The 18,604-nt window shown below is 45.9% G+C and overlaps 1 protein-coding gene across 1 annotated transcript in view; it reads right to left on the reverse strand.

Annotated features, from left to right (window-relative positions):
- LOC124798617 (V-type proton ATPase subunit d) overlaps window positions 1-15,005 on the reverse strand; it is a 79,616-nt gene extending 64,611 nt beyond the window's left edge. The window contains exons 1-3 of the mRNA XM_047262093.1: window positions 14,637-15,005; window positions 14,384-14,555; window positions 13,913-14,091 (exon numbers count right to left, since the gene is read on the reverse strand). Coding sequence (XP_047118049.1) covers window positions 13,913-14,091; window positions 14,384-14,555; window positions 14,637-14,757 — 472 coding nt within the window. The 5' untranslated portion in view covers window positions 14,758-15,005. The remainder of the gene's footprint in view (window positions 1-13,912; window positions 14,092-14,383; window positions 14,556-14,636) is intronic.
- Between the last annotated feature and the right edge of the window lie 3,599 nt (window positions 15,006-18,604).

The raw sequence follows: 18,604 nt of genomic DNA on the forward strand, positions 1-18,604 counted from the left end.
ACAAAAAGAAACGGAACAAAAGAAGATGACCGGAGACTGGTTGACTGACCACGACAACAAAAAAGGGAAAGAGTCAACCAACCGACGACACACTAAAATCTGCAACCAAATACGAGAGACTCGAGGACAAGAGACACACAAAGGAAAAGGAGCAGGACCTCCCTAAATGGAACAATAAAAAGGACTACCACGGATAAAATTTAAAACGTCATCAGCCACGGAGGCATTGTCGCTTAAAACCAAAGGCAAAGTGCCCGGGAGATTAAAAGACTGCCGGAGGGTGCGCAGTCGGGGACACTCCAATAAAATGTGGGCGACCGTCAGCCGGGACCCACACTGACACAGGGGGGGATCCTCCTGACGCAAAAGATGGCCGTGCGTCAGGTATGTATGGCCGATGCGCAGCCGACACAGGATAACAGAGTCCCTGCGAGAAGACCGCAGGGAGGAGCGCCACACATCGGTCGTCTCCTTGACAGCCCGCAATTTATTAGGCGCTGTCATGCCTCGCCACTCAGCAGACCACACCCCAAGCACCTTACGGCGCAACACCAGCTGCTGATCGCGAGCTGTGAGGCCGATCTCCAAAACTGGGGCGTCGATCGCCCCTTTGGCCAGCCTATCAACACGTTCGTTCCCCGGGATGCCAACATGACCTGGCGTCCAAACCAAGACCACCGAACGACCAGAACGGGCAATGGCAGAAACAGACTCCTGAATAGAGGACACCAGAGGAGAAGAGGGATAGCAGCGGTCGATGGCCTGAAGGCTGCTCAGGGAGTCACTGCAGATGACAATGGACCTACCTGAGCAGAAACGCATATGCTCAAGAGCGCTTAAGATGGCCACCAGCTCTGCAGTAAAAATACTGCAGCCAGCCGGCAAGGAGCGTTGCTCAACATGGGCAGCATGAGCAAAAGCGTAGGCAGTGCGACCATCAACCAGGGAACCATCAGTGTAGACAGGCTCACAGCCCGGAAAGGAGGCGAGGAGCGCAAGAAAAAGGCGATGGAGGGCCACAGGCGGAACCGAGTCCTTGGGCCCCTGTGCTAAGTCCAGACGGATGGACGGCCGGGGCAAACACCAGGGAGGCGTAGGTGCACGGACCCGGAAGGGAGGCAGAAGAGGGAATGACCCCAGTTCCGACAGCAGGGACCGGACGCGGACAGCTACGGAAAGCCCAGACCTAGGTCGCCGTTCGGGCAGATGGAGAACCATGGCAGGGAAAAGCAGGCGACGATTGGGATGGTCTGGCGAGCAATGCACGTGGACAGCATAGTCGGCGAGCAGACGATGGCGGCGAATCCGCAGCGGGGGAACCCCAGCCTCCACCAGTAGACTATCCACGGGGCTAGTGCGAAAAGCGCCAGTTGCAAGCCGAACCCCACAGTGGTGTATGGGGTCTAACAACTTCAACACTGAGGGTGACGCAGACCCATAGGCCAGGCTCCCATAATCAAGCCGGGACCGCACAAGGGCTCTGTACAATCGCAGCAGCGTGCAGCGATCTGCACCCCAAGACGTGTGGCTAAGGCAGCGGAGGGCGTTGAGGTGCCGCCAGCATTTTTGCTTCAGCTGAGTAACATGAGGAACCCATGTGAGCCGGGCATCAAACACGAGTCCCAAGAAGCGGCAAGTGTCCACCACTTCAAGCAGGTGGCCGTCAAGGTAAAGTTCAGGATGAGGGTGGACCGTCCGACGCCTGCAGAAGTGCGTAACTCGAGTCTTGGCTGCAGAGAACTGAAAACCATGAGTCAGAGCCCATGATGCTGCCTTGCGAACGGCGACTTGCAGCCTGCGTTCGGCAACTCCCGTAGTCGTGGAGCTAAATGAGATGCAGAAGTAGTCGGCGTACAAAGAAGGAGACACCGACGACCCCACGGCTGCAGCAAGGCCATTAATGGCCACTAGAAATAAGGAGACGCTCAACACCGAGCCCTGCGGGACCCCATTTTCCTGTATATAAGATGAACTAGAAGCGGCACCGACTTGCACCCGGAAAGAGCGGCACAATAAAAAGGTTTGAAGAAAAGCCGGGAGCCGACCACGAAGACCCCACTCATGCAACGTGGCGAGGATGTGATGCCTCCATGTGGTGTCAAACGCCTTCCGCAGATCGAAAAATACAGCAACGAGATGCTGACATCGGGCAAAGGCCGTACGGATAGCAGATTCCAGCCGCACCAAATTGTCCGTGGCTGACCGGCCCCGGCGAAAGCCACCCTGGGATGGAGCGAGGAGACCGCGCGACTCAAGGACTCAACACAAACGCCGCCCCACCATATGTTCGAGCAATTTGCACAAAACGTTGGTGAGGGTAATGGGACGATAGCTGTCCACCGCCAGTGGGTCGGCACCAGGCTTCAAGATGGGGACAACAACACCCTCTCGCCATTGCGACGGGAACACGCCTCCGCTCCAAATGCGATTAAATATCGCGAGAATGTGTCTCTGGCAGTCCCTGGAGAGATGCTTCAGCATCTGCGCGTGGATGCAGTCTGGTCCTGGTGCTGTATCAGGGCAATCGGCGAGGGCAGCAAGGAATTCCCTCTCGCTGAAAGGAGCATTGTATCTTGCAGAACGACGCGTGTGGAATGAGAATGGCGTCCGCTCGGCTCGCTCCTTTAGAGAGCGAAAGGCGGGGGGATAAGATGCAGTCGCAGAGCTCTGAGCAAAGTGCGCGGCAAGCCGTTCAGCAATGGCGGCAGCGTCCGTGCAGACAGCGCCGTCCAAGAAGAGCCCAGGGACACCCATAGGGGTCTGGTATCCATAAATCTGCCGGATCCGGGACCACACGAGCGAGGAGGAGACATGGGAACCCAAGGATGAGACATACCTCTCCCAGCACTCCTGCTTACGCCGTGCAATAAGACGACGGGCCAAGGCACGGAGCCTCTTAAAGGCGATGAGGGCCTCGAGAGACGGGTGCCGCCTATGACGCTGGAGAGCCCGCCGACGGTCGCGAATAGCCTCAGCAATCTCTGGCGACCACCAGGGTACAGCCTTCCTCTGAGGGAGGCCAGAAGAGCGGGGATGGCAGCCTCGGCCGCCGAAATAATTGACGTGGTTAACACGCGGACCACCTCGTCAATGTCACCCTGCGGGGGAGACTCAATGGTTGCAGCGGAAGTAAAAGCCGCCCAGTCAGCCCTATGGAGAGCCCAGCGGGGCAGGCGCCCAGAAGAATGACACTGGGGCAGTGACAAATAGATGGGAAAATGGTCACTACCGCACAGGTCAGGGTGCACCCTCCAGTGGAGGGATGGGACAAGTCCGGGGCTGCAAAGAGAGAGATCGATGGCCGAGAACGAGCCATGGGCCACACTGAAATGCGTGGGAGCACCGGTGTTCAAGAGGCTAAGGTCGAGCTGAGCCAACAAATGCTCCACGGCCCGACCGCGGTCATCAGAGACAGTCCCACCCCAGAGAGGGTTGTGGGCATTGAAATCGCCCAGCAACAAGAAAGATGGCGGCAGTTGGGCTATCAGAGCAGCCAGGACATGCTGCGCGACAGCACCATCCGGTGGAAGGTAAATACTGCAGACGGTAATAGCCTGTGGCGTCCACACCCGAACAGCGACAGCCTCTAAAGCTGTATGTAGAGGTACAAACTCGCTGTGAAGAGAGTTAAGGACATATATGCAGATGCCACCAGACACCCTTTCATAAGCTGCCCGGTTCTTAAAATAACCCCGATACCCACGGAGGGCGGGGGTTTGCATCGCTGGAAACCAAGTTTCCTGCAGAGCAATGCAAAGGAAAGGATGAAGGTTGATAAGGTGGCGAAGCTCAGCTAGATGGTGGAAGAAACCGCTGCAGTTCCACTGGAGGATGGCATTAGCCATGGATGGGAAAGGCGTGAAGGGACTGGGGAGGCAGATTACGCCTCCGGGGCCCCTGCTGCTACTGAGTCACCACCTGGACAACAGCCATCTATTGCGTCCGAGGGACTGGCGAGATCCATGTCCTCAGCGGACGCCAGAATCTCCACCTCGTCCTCCGAGGCAGAGCATGTAGTAAGCGGGGGGACGGGTGCCACCGCACTGTTGGTATTCTTGGGGACTTTCTTCTGGTTCTGGTTCTGTTTCCCTCGTTGTGCCTTTGGTGGTTCAGGCTGGGAGGGCGGCACTGGGTCAGTCTCAGGGACAGACAACGACCGTGTGTCCCGACGACCAGGGACCAGCGGCTGTTTAAGCCACTTGCGGCTGTCAGCTTTGGTACCGGTCGGAAATTGGGAAGGGAGATCCCCAAGGGACCCCTTCCTGACGAGAGTAGCCGAAGAAGTCTTACGCTTCTCCGGCTGGGAAGGGGGAACTGATGTCCCCGATGGCTGGGGGGGGCGTTGCTCCTGAAGTAGATGGAGCAGGAGCAACAGTGGGTTTAGTGCCCCCCACCATCAAGGGGGCAGGAGTGGGACTTCGACTCTGAGAGCTAACTGGAGCGGACGGAACCGTAGCAGGAGTGACAGTTGCGGCATAGGAAGCTGTCATGCGCACTGGATGAAGCCGATGATATTTCCGCTTCGCCTCAGTGTACGTCAGGTGGTCGAGGGTCTTGATTTCCATGATCTTCCGCTCCTTCTGCAGAATCGGACAGTCTGGCAAGCAAGGCGGATGGTGCGCACCACAGTTCACACAGATTGGAGGCGGGGCACAGGGATGATCAGGATGGGATGTTCAACCGCAATCGCAACAGACGAGGTCGGAAGCACAGCGTGAAGACATATGGCCGAACTTCCAACACTTGAAGCACCGCATCGGGGGAGGGATATACGGCTTGACATCACAACGGTACACCATCACCTTGATCTTCTCAGGTAACGTGTCACCTTCGAAGGCCAAGATGAAGGCACCGGTGGCAACTTGACGATCCCTCGGACCCCGGTGGACGCGCCGGATGAAATGGACACCTCGGCGCTCCAAGTTGGCGCGCAGCTCGTCATCGGACTGTAAAAGGAGATCCCTGTGGAAGATAATGCCCTGGACCATATTCAGACTTTTATGGGGCGTGATAGTGACGGAGACATCCCCCAGCTTAGTACAAGCGAGCAGGGCCCGCGACTGGGCGGAGGATGCCGTTTTCATCAACACCGATCCAGACCGCATCTTGGACAAGCCCTCCACCTCCCCAAACTTGTCCTCTAAATGCTCCACAAAGAACTGAGGCTTCACGGATATAAAAGATTCCCCATCAGCTCTGGTACAGACAAGATATCTGGGCGAATACGTCCCACTTTCATGCAATGCCTTTCGTTCCTCCCATGGTATGGCGAGGGAGGGGAACGATTTGGGGTCATAAACGTTACCTTTAAAATGGGCCCTCGAACGCTTAGAGACTGCTGGTGGCTGGCCACCAGCAAGAGAAGATGTGCCACGCTTCATTGCGTGTCATCCACCCTGATGCCACCTACTCCGACCAAGGGCCCTCCCCACGGGCGCCACCTAGCCACAGCAAAGGCCACCTGGCAGGATGGCCATTGCCGGGAGTCCCGATGCCCCAGGGAGATGGGCATCTACTCCTTGGCATACATGGGGAGTTAACGGCGCAGGCATCAGTAGAGCGATCCCTGTGTTGTCAGGGGGCTACAACCAAGAGGGTACATGGCGGCCCCACCACAACGGACTTGCTACCGTGCTGGATGTTAGGTGACATGTATTCCATGGGCGTCGTCAGTGCAGAAAATGGCCCTGCACAGTGCTTGGCAGAAAGTGCACGCAGGAGCGTATCCAAGCCCAAGCGATGGAGAGCGGGCAGGACTGCAATGCGACGACGAATAAGATGGCGAAAGGTCTCAACACAACATGGACACAATGCACCAAGTAAGGCGCCCTTCCCCAATCGGCTCGCTCTTCAGAAAAATTTTGAGATATGGAGGTCAAACCCGACAGGGGACCATCACATAAGGCCGAAACGTTTGAGACTCCTTTTAGTCGCCTCTTACGACAGGCAGGAATACCGCGGGCCTATTCTAACCCCCGAACCCGCAGGGGGGTGTACATGAGTGTTCCACACATGGTAGAATTAGTGTACTGAATTTCAGTCAAATCTGAGACTATGAGCTCGAGGCCCTGGTTTAACTGACATGGAATGACCCTCATATAAACTCTCTGCTGCTCATTGGCATAGGATTTTTGTACATTTTACTTTCTCTATTATTACTTTTCTGATGTTAATTTCATGTACACACTTGTTCCATGCCAATGGGAATTTGCTTCTCAATTTGGTACTATGAAACTAAATGTGCAAAATAAAATAAAAACCTCTTTCAGAATATTTGTGTGCTAGCCATACATGGGCATGCAGTGTCAGATCATCAGAAAAACCTGTATTGAGAATTCCATGCTGGTTGTTTTGAACTGCTCATTGTAATTTCCACAGTGTTGCACAATAATGGAATGGTCAGCATTCACTGTTTCACCTATGGGTAGAAACTCAGCGAGTAGAATACCCTTGCTGTCCCTGAACTCTGTTCACATCACTTTCCACAATGACAGTCCATTTGAACTTTGTCTTGACCAGAGGATTATAGTGGCACCAATGCCTCAACAGCTGCTTCGTTTCCAGAATAAAGTGAGCAACCAACATCTTATCACCACTGACAATACTGTCGAGGAAGATGTTGCTGTCGTCATGATACCACTGCAGGAACTTCAACACTGCTCGTAAGTGATTAACTTTGTTTTATGGTGTCAGGTTTTGCAGCACCCACTTTTTTCAAAATTTTCAGACGACAACTGTCAGGTGTACCAGACAAAGGTCATAAGCAAACAGCTGGTTTGTCACTAGTGTAGACAATTTTCCAAAGATCAATACTGAATAGTGACTACCTTTCGGAGTTGGTGGGGCACTGCATTATAGAGAACGCTCTTCCCACGATTATGGATCTCAGCAGCCTTTTTCTGCAGATATCGTGATCTGTACTGGATGAAATTGTTGCCACGCAGCTACTTTACAATTTGCATTGAGAAAAGTACCATCAAATGGGGTGAAGTTGACCAAAAAGTTTAAAAAATGTTAAATAACCATACACTGGTGATGAAAATTGTTTTATTTATTGTATTTACCACGCAAAAGCTCTTAATTCATGGCAATCGCTAAATGAATTCCGGATCTCTATTTGAACACCAATCATTTTCAGAAGGACTAGCTTTAACTTTTTTAATGGGCTAAATCTTTTATTTGTGTGACTGGCATAAACCTGGTCATACGTCTAGGTCTTTTGCAAGTCATGTGTTGAACCTTTACAATGACAACTAGAGCAATAATGAAAGTTAATTATACTTATTTACCAATTTATAGACACACAAAAAAATTTCACAGTTTTTTGTGGAACCAGTGTGAAGTTGAATATCTTTTCTCCAATTGTTCTTTTGGCTAGTTGATTGATTTAGGGGAGGAGACCAAAAAATGAGGTCGTCGGCCCCATCAGATTAGAGAAGCACGGGGATGGAAGTCGGCTGTGCCCTTTCAAGGGACTATCACAGTATCTGCCTGAAGTGATTTAGGAATATGATGGAGAACCTAAATCAGATTGACCGGATGCGGGTTTGAACAGTTATCCTCCCAAATGCAAGTCCAGTGTGCTAACCACTGTGCCATCTTGATTGGTAGTTGTTCTTTTATGAACAAACATTTGTAAATGGGGCAAGAATGTGATTATGAATGTGGCAACTATGTGACACACTGGATACAACAGCACTGTCTATAACAATCTAGTTGTGAAGTGTGATCATTCTTGCAGTTGGCTGTTGTTAACTTATAGATTGTCTCATAGGTCACTGTTCTGTTTTTTGCATAATTCAGTAGAGATTGTAAGAGTTGAAAACGTCACATGTGTACATACAAAAACCAGGTTACTTCACGAAATATAGCCTGGATGTTTCAGAACTATGGCTCACAGAAATTTTAAATGCAAAAATAAGTATGAACAACACTAAACTAGGAGAATAAAATTCCCTAAGGAAGCTGCGAAGCTGATGAACTGGTTTTAGGGTCATCATGGTAAAACCAAAGTTGATTAGCCAGATTTTAATGCTAAAGAAGTAGTGTGTGTGTAATTTCATAAAGCAAATTTGTGATCACCATTTCTGTCCTTAAACTTTCTTTGTATGTCATTCTGAAATTAGTATTAAATTTAATTATTATCCTCAATTTATTTCTCAATTACTGAAAAAGTTTCAGAACAATTAAAGTCACTCTAGTGTCAAACAATCCACAATTATCACAACAGATATTCAGTCAACTTCACCCTCAGGTAGTCAAATTCACCCTACATGATGGTATCACTGAACAAACCTCACAGTTGGAAGAAGAAAACAAAAAGGGCCACCATTTTCAACCACTGCTCCAGAACTACTGACAACAGTCAAGACTAGTTGGCCATCATACGATCGTTACTTCACAGCACTGTTGCACATGCACTGTATTTCCCACTGAATAAGTTTTCTTTTAAAAAACCTTGATTTCCAAATTATACTTGTGTTATTGCTGCAGAGCTGTGGACCTGTCAGAGGGAATAATTAAACAATAATACAAAAGCCACTGTGGAGAGAAGAGTAGTGTGAAGGGAGCTTTGCAATCTTCACACAATGCATCCACAATAAACTATTGTTGTGAATGTTGAAGTGAAATATGGAGGTAACAAAAGCTTAAAGCCTAAATGTAACTAAAAGTGAAAGAAACTCCCTTGTAAACCTAGAACAAATTACTATTTTATTTTATTGACATATATTGTACACACCATGCAGCCAGCACCATATTACATCAGCAGATTAGTAATATATCTGATGACTACAACAAAGTCATGTAAGTATACACAGAGCACATAGTAGCTCATAATTAGATTTATAGATTGCAATCTGTTAAAGACAATAATTATTTTGTAAGTTCTTGTATTTTCTGATGTAAGGACAGCGCTGATATTCATAGGAAATTAGGTGTTTCAGTCTGATTAGTATCTTGCATAAAGTTACTTACTGATCACCAAAGCACTCACATTTAAATCACTTTCTGCCTTTGAGTCACATAAAGCTGGAAAATGTTTAACACCTATCCTCTAGAAGTGACTGATATTAAGATACCATCTGCCAAATGTACAGTCCATGGAACACTAACTTCCAGAGGATGCAAATTGTTCATTATAGCACTGATGCCCATGTTTCTTCCTGCACTACTTGTATGCATTAATGACTTCACTAAGTTCAGAGAAGTGATTCAATGAACTGAAACTGGGGACAAGTAAGTGCTTGCTGTACGATGCATCCTTGAAATGATGTCCCTTAGCTAGTTTTATTGGTGACCTTGGTGTGATGGACCAGAGAGAAAGTTCACTACAGTTGCATATACTACTATAGCTCAACCAGTTTTTGCATTATGTTCATAAAACAAACATTGTTTTCCTTCCATATTTCTGAGTGTTGGTAGCTGATAGTTACACTTTATGAGCTACATAAGATCAAGATCTTTTTCACTGCAAGCGGCTTTATGAAATCACGATTCCCACTACCTCCGCAGTAAACCCTAGTGTGTTCTGAGGGAGGGGGTATGAATGTTCTGTTTAGAGATAAGGACAAAAGCAGGAGCTACCCGTATATTGTACAACAGTTTCATTTTAACCAGTCAGTGACTATTCGAATTGTGCCAGGTCACTCCCTTTGCACGGTTGCCCTGAATATGTAGTTAATATTTGGCATTTCACCTTTTGGGTACCAGGTGAATGATGCACGAATTTAGAACAGAGAGGGGAATTTGAAGTGCTGTTTAATCTCACGAACTGTGTTGTAAGGAAGTGTTATTGCTGATTAGTGACTTATTTAATGACACAGTTTCTAGAAACATATGATAATGGGTCTAAAGACACTCCTGTAGCTAAGATAATTTTTCAATAATGAGTGGTTCCAGAGTTTGAATTCCCTGCAGCAAATTGAACCAACAGGAAAAAGTGTCTAATGTGAAGAAGTATTTTTTTCAAGAACTGAGGATTGGTTAGTGTTGAAGGCACACAGTTTTTAACACAGCACTACCGTAATTTTTCTAATTTAATGAGTGCCAATTTAGTGTCTCAGGGGTAAAAACCACTCCGTAACACATTTCACGTTTGACAAATAAAGGATAGCATTGAGGTAGGATGCTGACTCCTTAAAGTATGGGCCAAGACACACTTAATCCTCGTTGTAGCCCCAGAAGGAGAAATCTCACACGAGTACACCACATACGTTTTTAGGTGTAGATTAGTCGCAAGAATCATGCAGTTTAGGTTGATGTTATTGTACCATCTCCCAATTTCATCCGCAGCACAAGATGCTGCTGACATTTGAAAATGAACAAGTTGGTGATTTCTAAGGTGATATTGTTAGTCCACTATAACAACCAATCATCATGTAATATGGCAACACTGTGTACACTGTTGCAAGTATACTGGAGAAACAAGCCATTTCTTGTGCTTGTTACAGCCACCATTCCAGTCTTGTTAACAATCCAATCCATATGTTTGCTAATGATGAACTTAATGCAGTTGGCATGACCAGCTCTTTTCTTTGAATGTGTATGAGCACAATTAATTGTGTCACCCATATCAGCAGGAGCAACTTCTTTGCTTACATTTCACTGAGGACAAACAGAAGCAGTTGTTGCAGACCAATGACATATGTAAGGGTAACAAATGACGTTAATCCTTGGGAAGGCTTGCTTATCAGTTGAAATCCTTCATTGTAATGTGTGTGGCAAGAAAGTGATACCAACTGAAATAAGAGATGAGGTGATTACATTCACAAAGCCTTTTATACAGACTGACTATTTATGACGCTCAGAATGTATTCCATTTCTAATGATCTTTACCTTCAGACACATGTCCACCTTAGCAGCACAGCAAGTCAGTGAGGCACAGAAAGACTTCCAAGCATTACTTTTGCAATGCTTCAGGGATCACATCACCCTCTTGCCAACGTGTTCTTAGTTTAGGTTCAAATGGCTCTGAGCACTATGGGACTTAACATCTATGGTCATCAGTCCCCTAGAACTTAGAACTACTTAAACCTAACTAACCTAAGGACAGCACACAACACCCAGCTATCACGAGGCAGAGAAAATCCATGACCCCGCCGGGAATCGAACCCGGGAACCCGGGTGTGGGAAGCGAGAACGCTACCGCACGACCACGAGATGCGGGCTTCTTAGTTTAGGTACCTGTCCTGTGGGCTGTAGTCTAAATTCTCTCAATGCTAATCATCTTAAAGCCACAGCTTGAGAGTGTTCTGGTTTCTGCCATATTGTGTCAATTTACTGCAGGGGGCCATGAACATTTTTGCTGGGATGCGTGTGAAAGACACTGTCTCTGATATGGCCACAAATTTCAATAAGCTTTGTCATATTTCTACTTAACTAGCCCAGTTATTTGGAGCAGAAGAGGGGAGCCTGTAGTCAAAGTGAACAGAATGAGGTCATATCTGACCCCATGGTATCTTTAAGATATTAGCAAGAGATTGACACTTCTTTTAATAAGGTGAAAGCATTGTGGACTAAGGTCATTTAATAATATTAGTTTATGAGATTCCAACTGTGAAAAAATAACCACACTGTTTTGGTCTCTTGCCTCACAGTTCAATGATGCAGCATGGGAATTGCGGTTGCTGCATATTAAGTATGGTAAGTGGGCATGTGAGGAGATTTTCTGTCATACATCATTTGATGTTACTGATCTCAGTGAATAGATAAATTACAAGTGAATAAATGAAATACTTAGTAGTTTTAGAAGTACTGTGAGAAGCTAAAGTGCCGATCACAGCACGTGCAATATACCGCAACTTATTTTTTTATATACTATGATTTGATGGAAGTATATACTACTACATAGTGAAACCCCAAAGACTATCTGACCACAGTAGCAGCAGAACCTAATTATCTTCCTGCATTTCATCGAATAATGGCAAATTACAACCAAAGTCTGAAATTTGGGAATTACGGAAGCGTCCGATTCCGCCCGTCTGCTTTGACCCATGACGTCACAAATATGGCGGAAACGACCATAAACCACGATTCCAATATGGCGCACATAAAGTCGGTACGTACACATTATGAGGACGAAAATACATCGATAAACAAACACACACACTTTCCACAAAAAGCCTAATGACACTAACGGGACAAGTGCGGGAAATAGGGTGTTTTTGGGTGGGGGCAAACTAAATATAAACAAATTTAGACACCCACCCCCACACAAAACGACGAAAAAAACCGACATCACAAAACTCCCCAAATACCACTAAACACAATATCATCTGGAATCTGACACTTCCCTTGACCTATATAGCTCAACAGCAGCTCCCTATCCCATAAATCAGGATCAAACACTTTACTTGGCCTATATAGCTCAAAAACATCTCCCGATACCAATATCAACATACACAGCCACACATTGGGATCGAACACTTCCCCTGACCTGCACACTTAATTTTATCCGTCATATCCATTCCTGAACAAAAACAACAACCGATTCATTTTACTAAAATTACCACACGATGTGCAGCGAACAACATTATGTACAGCGAACAACATTAAATTAACCTTCACACAAAATCTTTAACTCACTGAAACAAATTCCACTACAAACACAGCCGACACTAACAATTCTGGGTAATGAGCAAAAGCAAACTGAGCCCATTACACAACACAAATGAAAACCCTGAACATACCACCAGAGAGTACAACAAACCACAACACGACATCTACAAACACGCCACACTCACAAACCAAACTCCGCACCATCATGACGTCACACACAACAACACCCTTACATCACGGGTCAAAGCCGACGCGTGGGATCGGACGCTTGCGTCGACCCGAAATTTGATCATGAAGAGTTCATTATCAATTCCAGATTTTAGCGTATAATATGGTAAAATATCTTTAATCATCTGAGTACCCATACTACTTGAAATTATGTAAGTTCATTACATCTTGTGTTAGATTTTTGTCAATTTTGATGCAGCATATTAACCAAACTTTTATTCATGTTTGAAACTGGCCACATTTCTAGATTAGAAGCCATCCTATTGAAGAAAGGTAAGTAGAGATGAAAGTTTGAATGGGAAACAATTCGCCACCATTGCCTCTGCCATGTTTGTGAAATTGATCTCTACAGGTTTTTTCAATTGTCATAGAAAGCACTGGATGCTTTATGTATCAGTGCAGTAGGGCCACAACTCACCTGATTTATACTGTTGAGTGTGGGGTTCTCGGATGTAAGTCAAGTCAAAATGTGGTAGCGTCTACTGTAACCATGCCATGATAATCCCTGAAGAGTTCCTTTAATTCCCGTGCTTATTGTATTTTCCATCATCCTAATTTTGACTAGTAAAGTATTCCTACAGTACCACATCCAGAAATTATTTTCTCTGTTGTCTTTTTGAGAACTCATACTTCTAATCCTTAAGTGACTACACTCTCCACTATTATTAAACACTGAGAACACAGCAGGCAGAGAGAGGCACTTAAGGTTGCTAACACAGTGTATTTTTAGATCTAGACAAGCTTCCAAAACAAATGTGTCAAATTCCTAGTAAACAGCCAGTTTCTGACTGTGACCGTCTATTGCTATTTTTTTTTATCCTGGCCACATGGCAAGCCTCCATTCAGACCTCTGTCTCTTTATAAATATTTTTCTTTATGCCTCCCTCAACAGTTAATGTAAACTGAGTGCTTTTATTTTCAATGTAATACTTAATTATGCTTAGCTAAGTACAGAAACAGGGCAGTTTTCTGTATCTACCATACACACTTTAATCGTAATACTTAATTATGCTTATCCAAGTACAGAAACAGGGCAGTTTTCTATATCTACCATACACACTTTAATCTTAGTTCAATTAGTAGCTATGTATCTAATTTTATAAGCACAGAATACAGCTTTACCTACCTAGTGGTGTGTCAACCAAGACTGCACTGTATAGTTCTGCAGGTGTTGCAGCAACATGAATAGCCTCCATCTGTTCGAAACTCCCGAGTGGGTGACACTTTGGGATCAATTCTGATATTGGTCGCTGGTGTAAGGTTCCAGTGATAAGAAGAATGATGTTATCTATCATGTAGCTGTACCTGAAAAGTAAATATTTTACCTCACAACATCAATCGCTGTCAGAAAAATTCGATCATGCAATACAGTTTAGGGAGAGTGGTAAAATGAATCTTGGGGCTTTCCTAGCATCCTTCTATGCCACCAAATCTTTTTATTCGCAAAGCGCTGTGGGATTTATACGCTTATGTTCAACTTCTCATCATCAATTTCATATTAATTCCGAAAGATTAAGCCAAATAAGATCGATGCAGTATTCAACGTAGTTGTTAAACGCAGGGCAGACGAGAACTTACATGCTATACTGTTACTTACGTAATATAGTCCAGAAAAGTGGACAATGGTTCAACTGCATGATGTCTCATGTGCTGAAATTCGATAACCAATTTTTCTCTCAGCTTATCATCGATGACAGACACTTGGAGTGGACTTGGTTCATTTGCTAAGAAGCTTCCATAATCTGTGCCCTGGAGATGTAACTTCAGATCTGGAACAAATTAAACTCCTGACAAAGGAATTCAGAAGTAAAATACGTCCAACGTCATAAAAATATTATTCATATATTTACCTTCAAGAGTTTCACATTGCACCAAGTTCAAGTAATCTGCCTGTTTCAAAATTCCACATTTGAACCCTCTACAGAGGCCTTCCAAGTAACCAGCATCAATATTGAACATACATCCAATCATTTCGAATTTGTAAAGAAAATAACAATTGATTTTTTTATATATTTACACTGCACTTCTATAACACTCGGCCCTTCCCACTTGCTCCACTTCCAATCAACTGTCATGTGATGTGTCAGAGACTTTATTTCACAAGAAATAGTCTTATCATCAAGGTCTTTCCTCGATAAATTGTCATAAATAATTAGATATTCCAGTAAGATACACAATCAACGCACTCTCCTGTTTCTCAACGACAATATTTTTGTTACCTTCCGTAATTGTTTTGCAGCTTCCAGCGGACTGCGCCGTACCATAGTGTAAACCGCATTCCCACAAATATGAAACTTGCGCAAGCATCCCTGAACGACGGAGCCGGCAAGTCAACTTGCCTGTGGAAACAACCTGGCTGGCTCTGACCCCTGTCCAAACGCAACGATCTGTCTGTGCATGCAAAAAATACCTGTTAAACTTGTGCGTTCACAACACACAGTATCAACTCTATGATGGCCAGTCATCTTGTAACGGATATTTAAGTCCAAACTCGAAACGGAGTAAATCCTTATGAGGCCAGCATTCGTAACTTATCTTCCAAAAAAATTAGTTAGTGCCAGAGGCAGATGGAACCATCTGCAATGGCTCCTTAAGCGACGGTAATACTCAAATATTAATATACTTGTCAAGTTACAAGGCGAACCGAACGATTGGCGAAATTGTTTGTGAACAAATATGGAATAGTACAAATATACATGACAGTTCCGTGACGATGTTACTAACTTCCGGGGATGGTGGAGAAGAGTAAAATGTACAAATCTGAGGTAAAGGACCTTGGTCTAGAAACGACCTAGTCGAAAACTATAGTTGAAAGTCGTTCTGATATCTCCGACAGTGAAAAAACAGTCGCTGAGGCACGGAAGAGTTAACATCGCAGCGAGCTCACTGTGCACAAATATGCTTTTCCTAGTGTACCAGTTGTGTGTTTTCGTCTGGCCTGTTTAGGTTCACGTGTCAGTTCTGTGTTCGTTCTTGCAGCTCACACATTGTTCATAAGAAGTGATTCAGTAAGTCCAGCGGCTATAATTAAAATGGAACCTAATGATGTGATCCCTGCTGATACCAATCAGGGGTCGTCTGTATTCTGGAAATGAGCCATAACACTGAGCCAAACATGACGCATTCTCCATGAACAGTATAAATTACAGACCTGCATCAGTCAGGTACCATTGAAATGTGCTTACGAGATCGCTGTTCTCAGAATTATCAGATTGAAATGGAACATCATTCTTCACATGCAGCTGTCTCATCACATCCTCTGATGCACAACACAAAGAGACAAAAGTTAAGACATCATTCACTGTCATCATGGCAGGTACCAGCTTCTGATGCAAATTTGCAGAAAAGGGTAAAAGAAAGTGACACGCATTGTAATACTGTTGCAGTGGATACTGATACGGGTGACCCTGCAAATGTTGATTTAGGGAAATCACGGAAAACCTAAATCAGGATGGCCGGACGCGGGATTGAACCGTCGTCCTCCCGAATGCGAGTCCAGTGTCTAACCACTACGCCACCTCGCTCGGTGTGTTTCATGAAGGATAGCCTATAGAGCAGGAGCTAAAAAAATTATTATTTTTTTGCTTATTTCTCTGCCTATGGTACCTTGGAGATTATAAATCCCATAGGGCTGATACACGTGACTTTTGCTGTTTGTGTGCTAAATTTGGTTGAAAACGATCCAGGGGTCTGGGAGGAGGTCATGGACGGACACACACACACACACACACACACACACACACACACACACACACACACACACACACACATACACACACACACAGCCCCCTCCCCCCCCCCCCCACCACACACAAGTAAATATACTAGCCTTGCCCCCCACAGCTTCATCTGCATACTAGTATATCGCACATAATGCACGCATCTCTTTCTTCCCCTCTCTAGGTCCATCTCGTTCTCCACCTCTCTGCCAATTTCATCCTCAACCCTCTCTCTGCCAATCTGTTCCCTCAACCCACTCTGCGCAAATCCTCCTCCCCCTTTCTAGCAGTCTTCTTCTCACCATATCTGCCCATTTCGACTGACCCCTCTTCCTGCAGATCTCCTCTTCCCCATATCGCCACTTCTATCCTTCCCACCTCTCTTTCTGTCCACCTACTCTCCCTGTGTCTTTCTGTCTATCTCGTCCTCCCCTTCTTTCTTTGTACGTCTCCTCTACCCCCTCTTTCTCTGTACATCTCCTCTACCGCCTCCCTCTCTGTCTATCTCCATATCTCCCCTCTCTCTGACTATCTACTTCTTCCTCCCCCTCCCTGATCATCTCATTCTCCTCCTCTATCAGCCTCTACTGCCCCATCTCCCTATCCATCCCCTTCTGCCCCTCTCTGTATATCCCATCCTCTACCCATCTCAAACTTCCCCACGGCCATTCCTAACCACTGGAATAGCCCCTACAATAGATGTTGATAAGACAGGCCAATACTACTCCCACCTCATGCTTATCATGCAGGGCAGCGTACACACCAAGGCTTTGAAAACTGGTTTTCCCCTGACATATGCAAAGGAGGTTGAAGATGTAGGCATGTCGGAGAGTTGGAAAACAGTTTCTTACACCCAACGTGTAGACTGCCTCACAAAGCAGATCAATAATGCAGGCCGATGTTCCACACATCATTCCTGTTGTGCAGGGCAGCCAGTAAATCATGGTCTAAAAAAAATCATTATGACCTATCTCCATCCCTATGGGCCCTAGGGGGTTATAAACCCCACAGTGTTAATACTTGGGAAGTTTGCTGTTTGTGTGTCAAATTTAGCTGAATTCTACACTGGAGTATGGGGATAGATCCCAGACATACATACAATAAGCCTTTTCTGTGTGTCTTCACCAGCATATGGATTCGATACATACACTGCTGGCCATTAAAATTACTACATCACGAAGATGACGTGCTACAGACGCGAAATTTAACCGACAGGAAGAAGATGCTGTGATATGCAAATGATTAGCTTTTCAGAGCATTCACACAAGGTTGGCACCGGTGGCGACACCTAAAATGTGCTGACATGAGGAAAGTTTCCAACCGATTTCTCGTACACAAACAGTAGTTGACCGGCGTTGCCTGGTGAAACGTTGTTGTGATGCCTCGTGTAAGGAGGAGAAATGCGTACCATCACGTTTCTGGCTTTAATAAAGTTCGGATTGTAGCTTATCGCTATTGCGGTTTATCGCATCGCGACATTGCTGCTCGTATTGGTCGAGATTCAATGACTGTTGGCAGAATATAGAATCGGTGGGTTCAGGAGGGTAATAGGGAACGCTGTGCTGGATCCCAATGGCCTCGTATCACTAGCGGTCGAGATGACAGGCATGTTATCTGCATGGCTGTAACGTATCGTGCAGCCACGTCTCGATCCCTGAGTCAACATATGAGGACGTTTGCAAGACAACAACCATTTGCACGAACAGTTTGACGACGTTTGCAGCAGCATGGACTATCAGTTCAGAGACCATGGCTGCGGTTACCCTTGACGCTGCATCACAGACAGGAGTGCCTGCGATGGTGTACTCAACGACGAACCTGGCTGCACGAATGGCAAAACGTCATTTTTTCGGATGAATCCAAGTTCTGTTTACAGCATCGTGATGGTCGCATCCACGTTTGGCGACATCACGGTGGACACACATTGGAAGCATGTATTCGTCATCGCCATATTGGCGTATCACCTAGCGTGATGGTATGGGGTGCCATTGGTTACACATCTCGGTCCCCTCTTGTTCGCATTGACGGCACTTTGAACAGTGGACGTTACATTTCAGATGTGTTACAACCCGTGGCTCCACCTTTCATTCGATCCCTGC

This window comes from Schistocerca piceifrons, chromosome 5 (genome assembly GCF_021461385.2).
Source record: "Schistocerca piceifrons isolate TAMUIC-IGC-003096 chromosome 5, iqSchPice1.1, whole genome shotgun sequence".
Taxonomy (NCBI): domain Eukaryota; kingdom Metazoa; phylum Arthropoda; class Insecta; order Orthoptera; family Acrididae; genus Schistocerca; species Schistocerca piceifrons.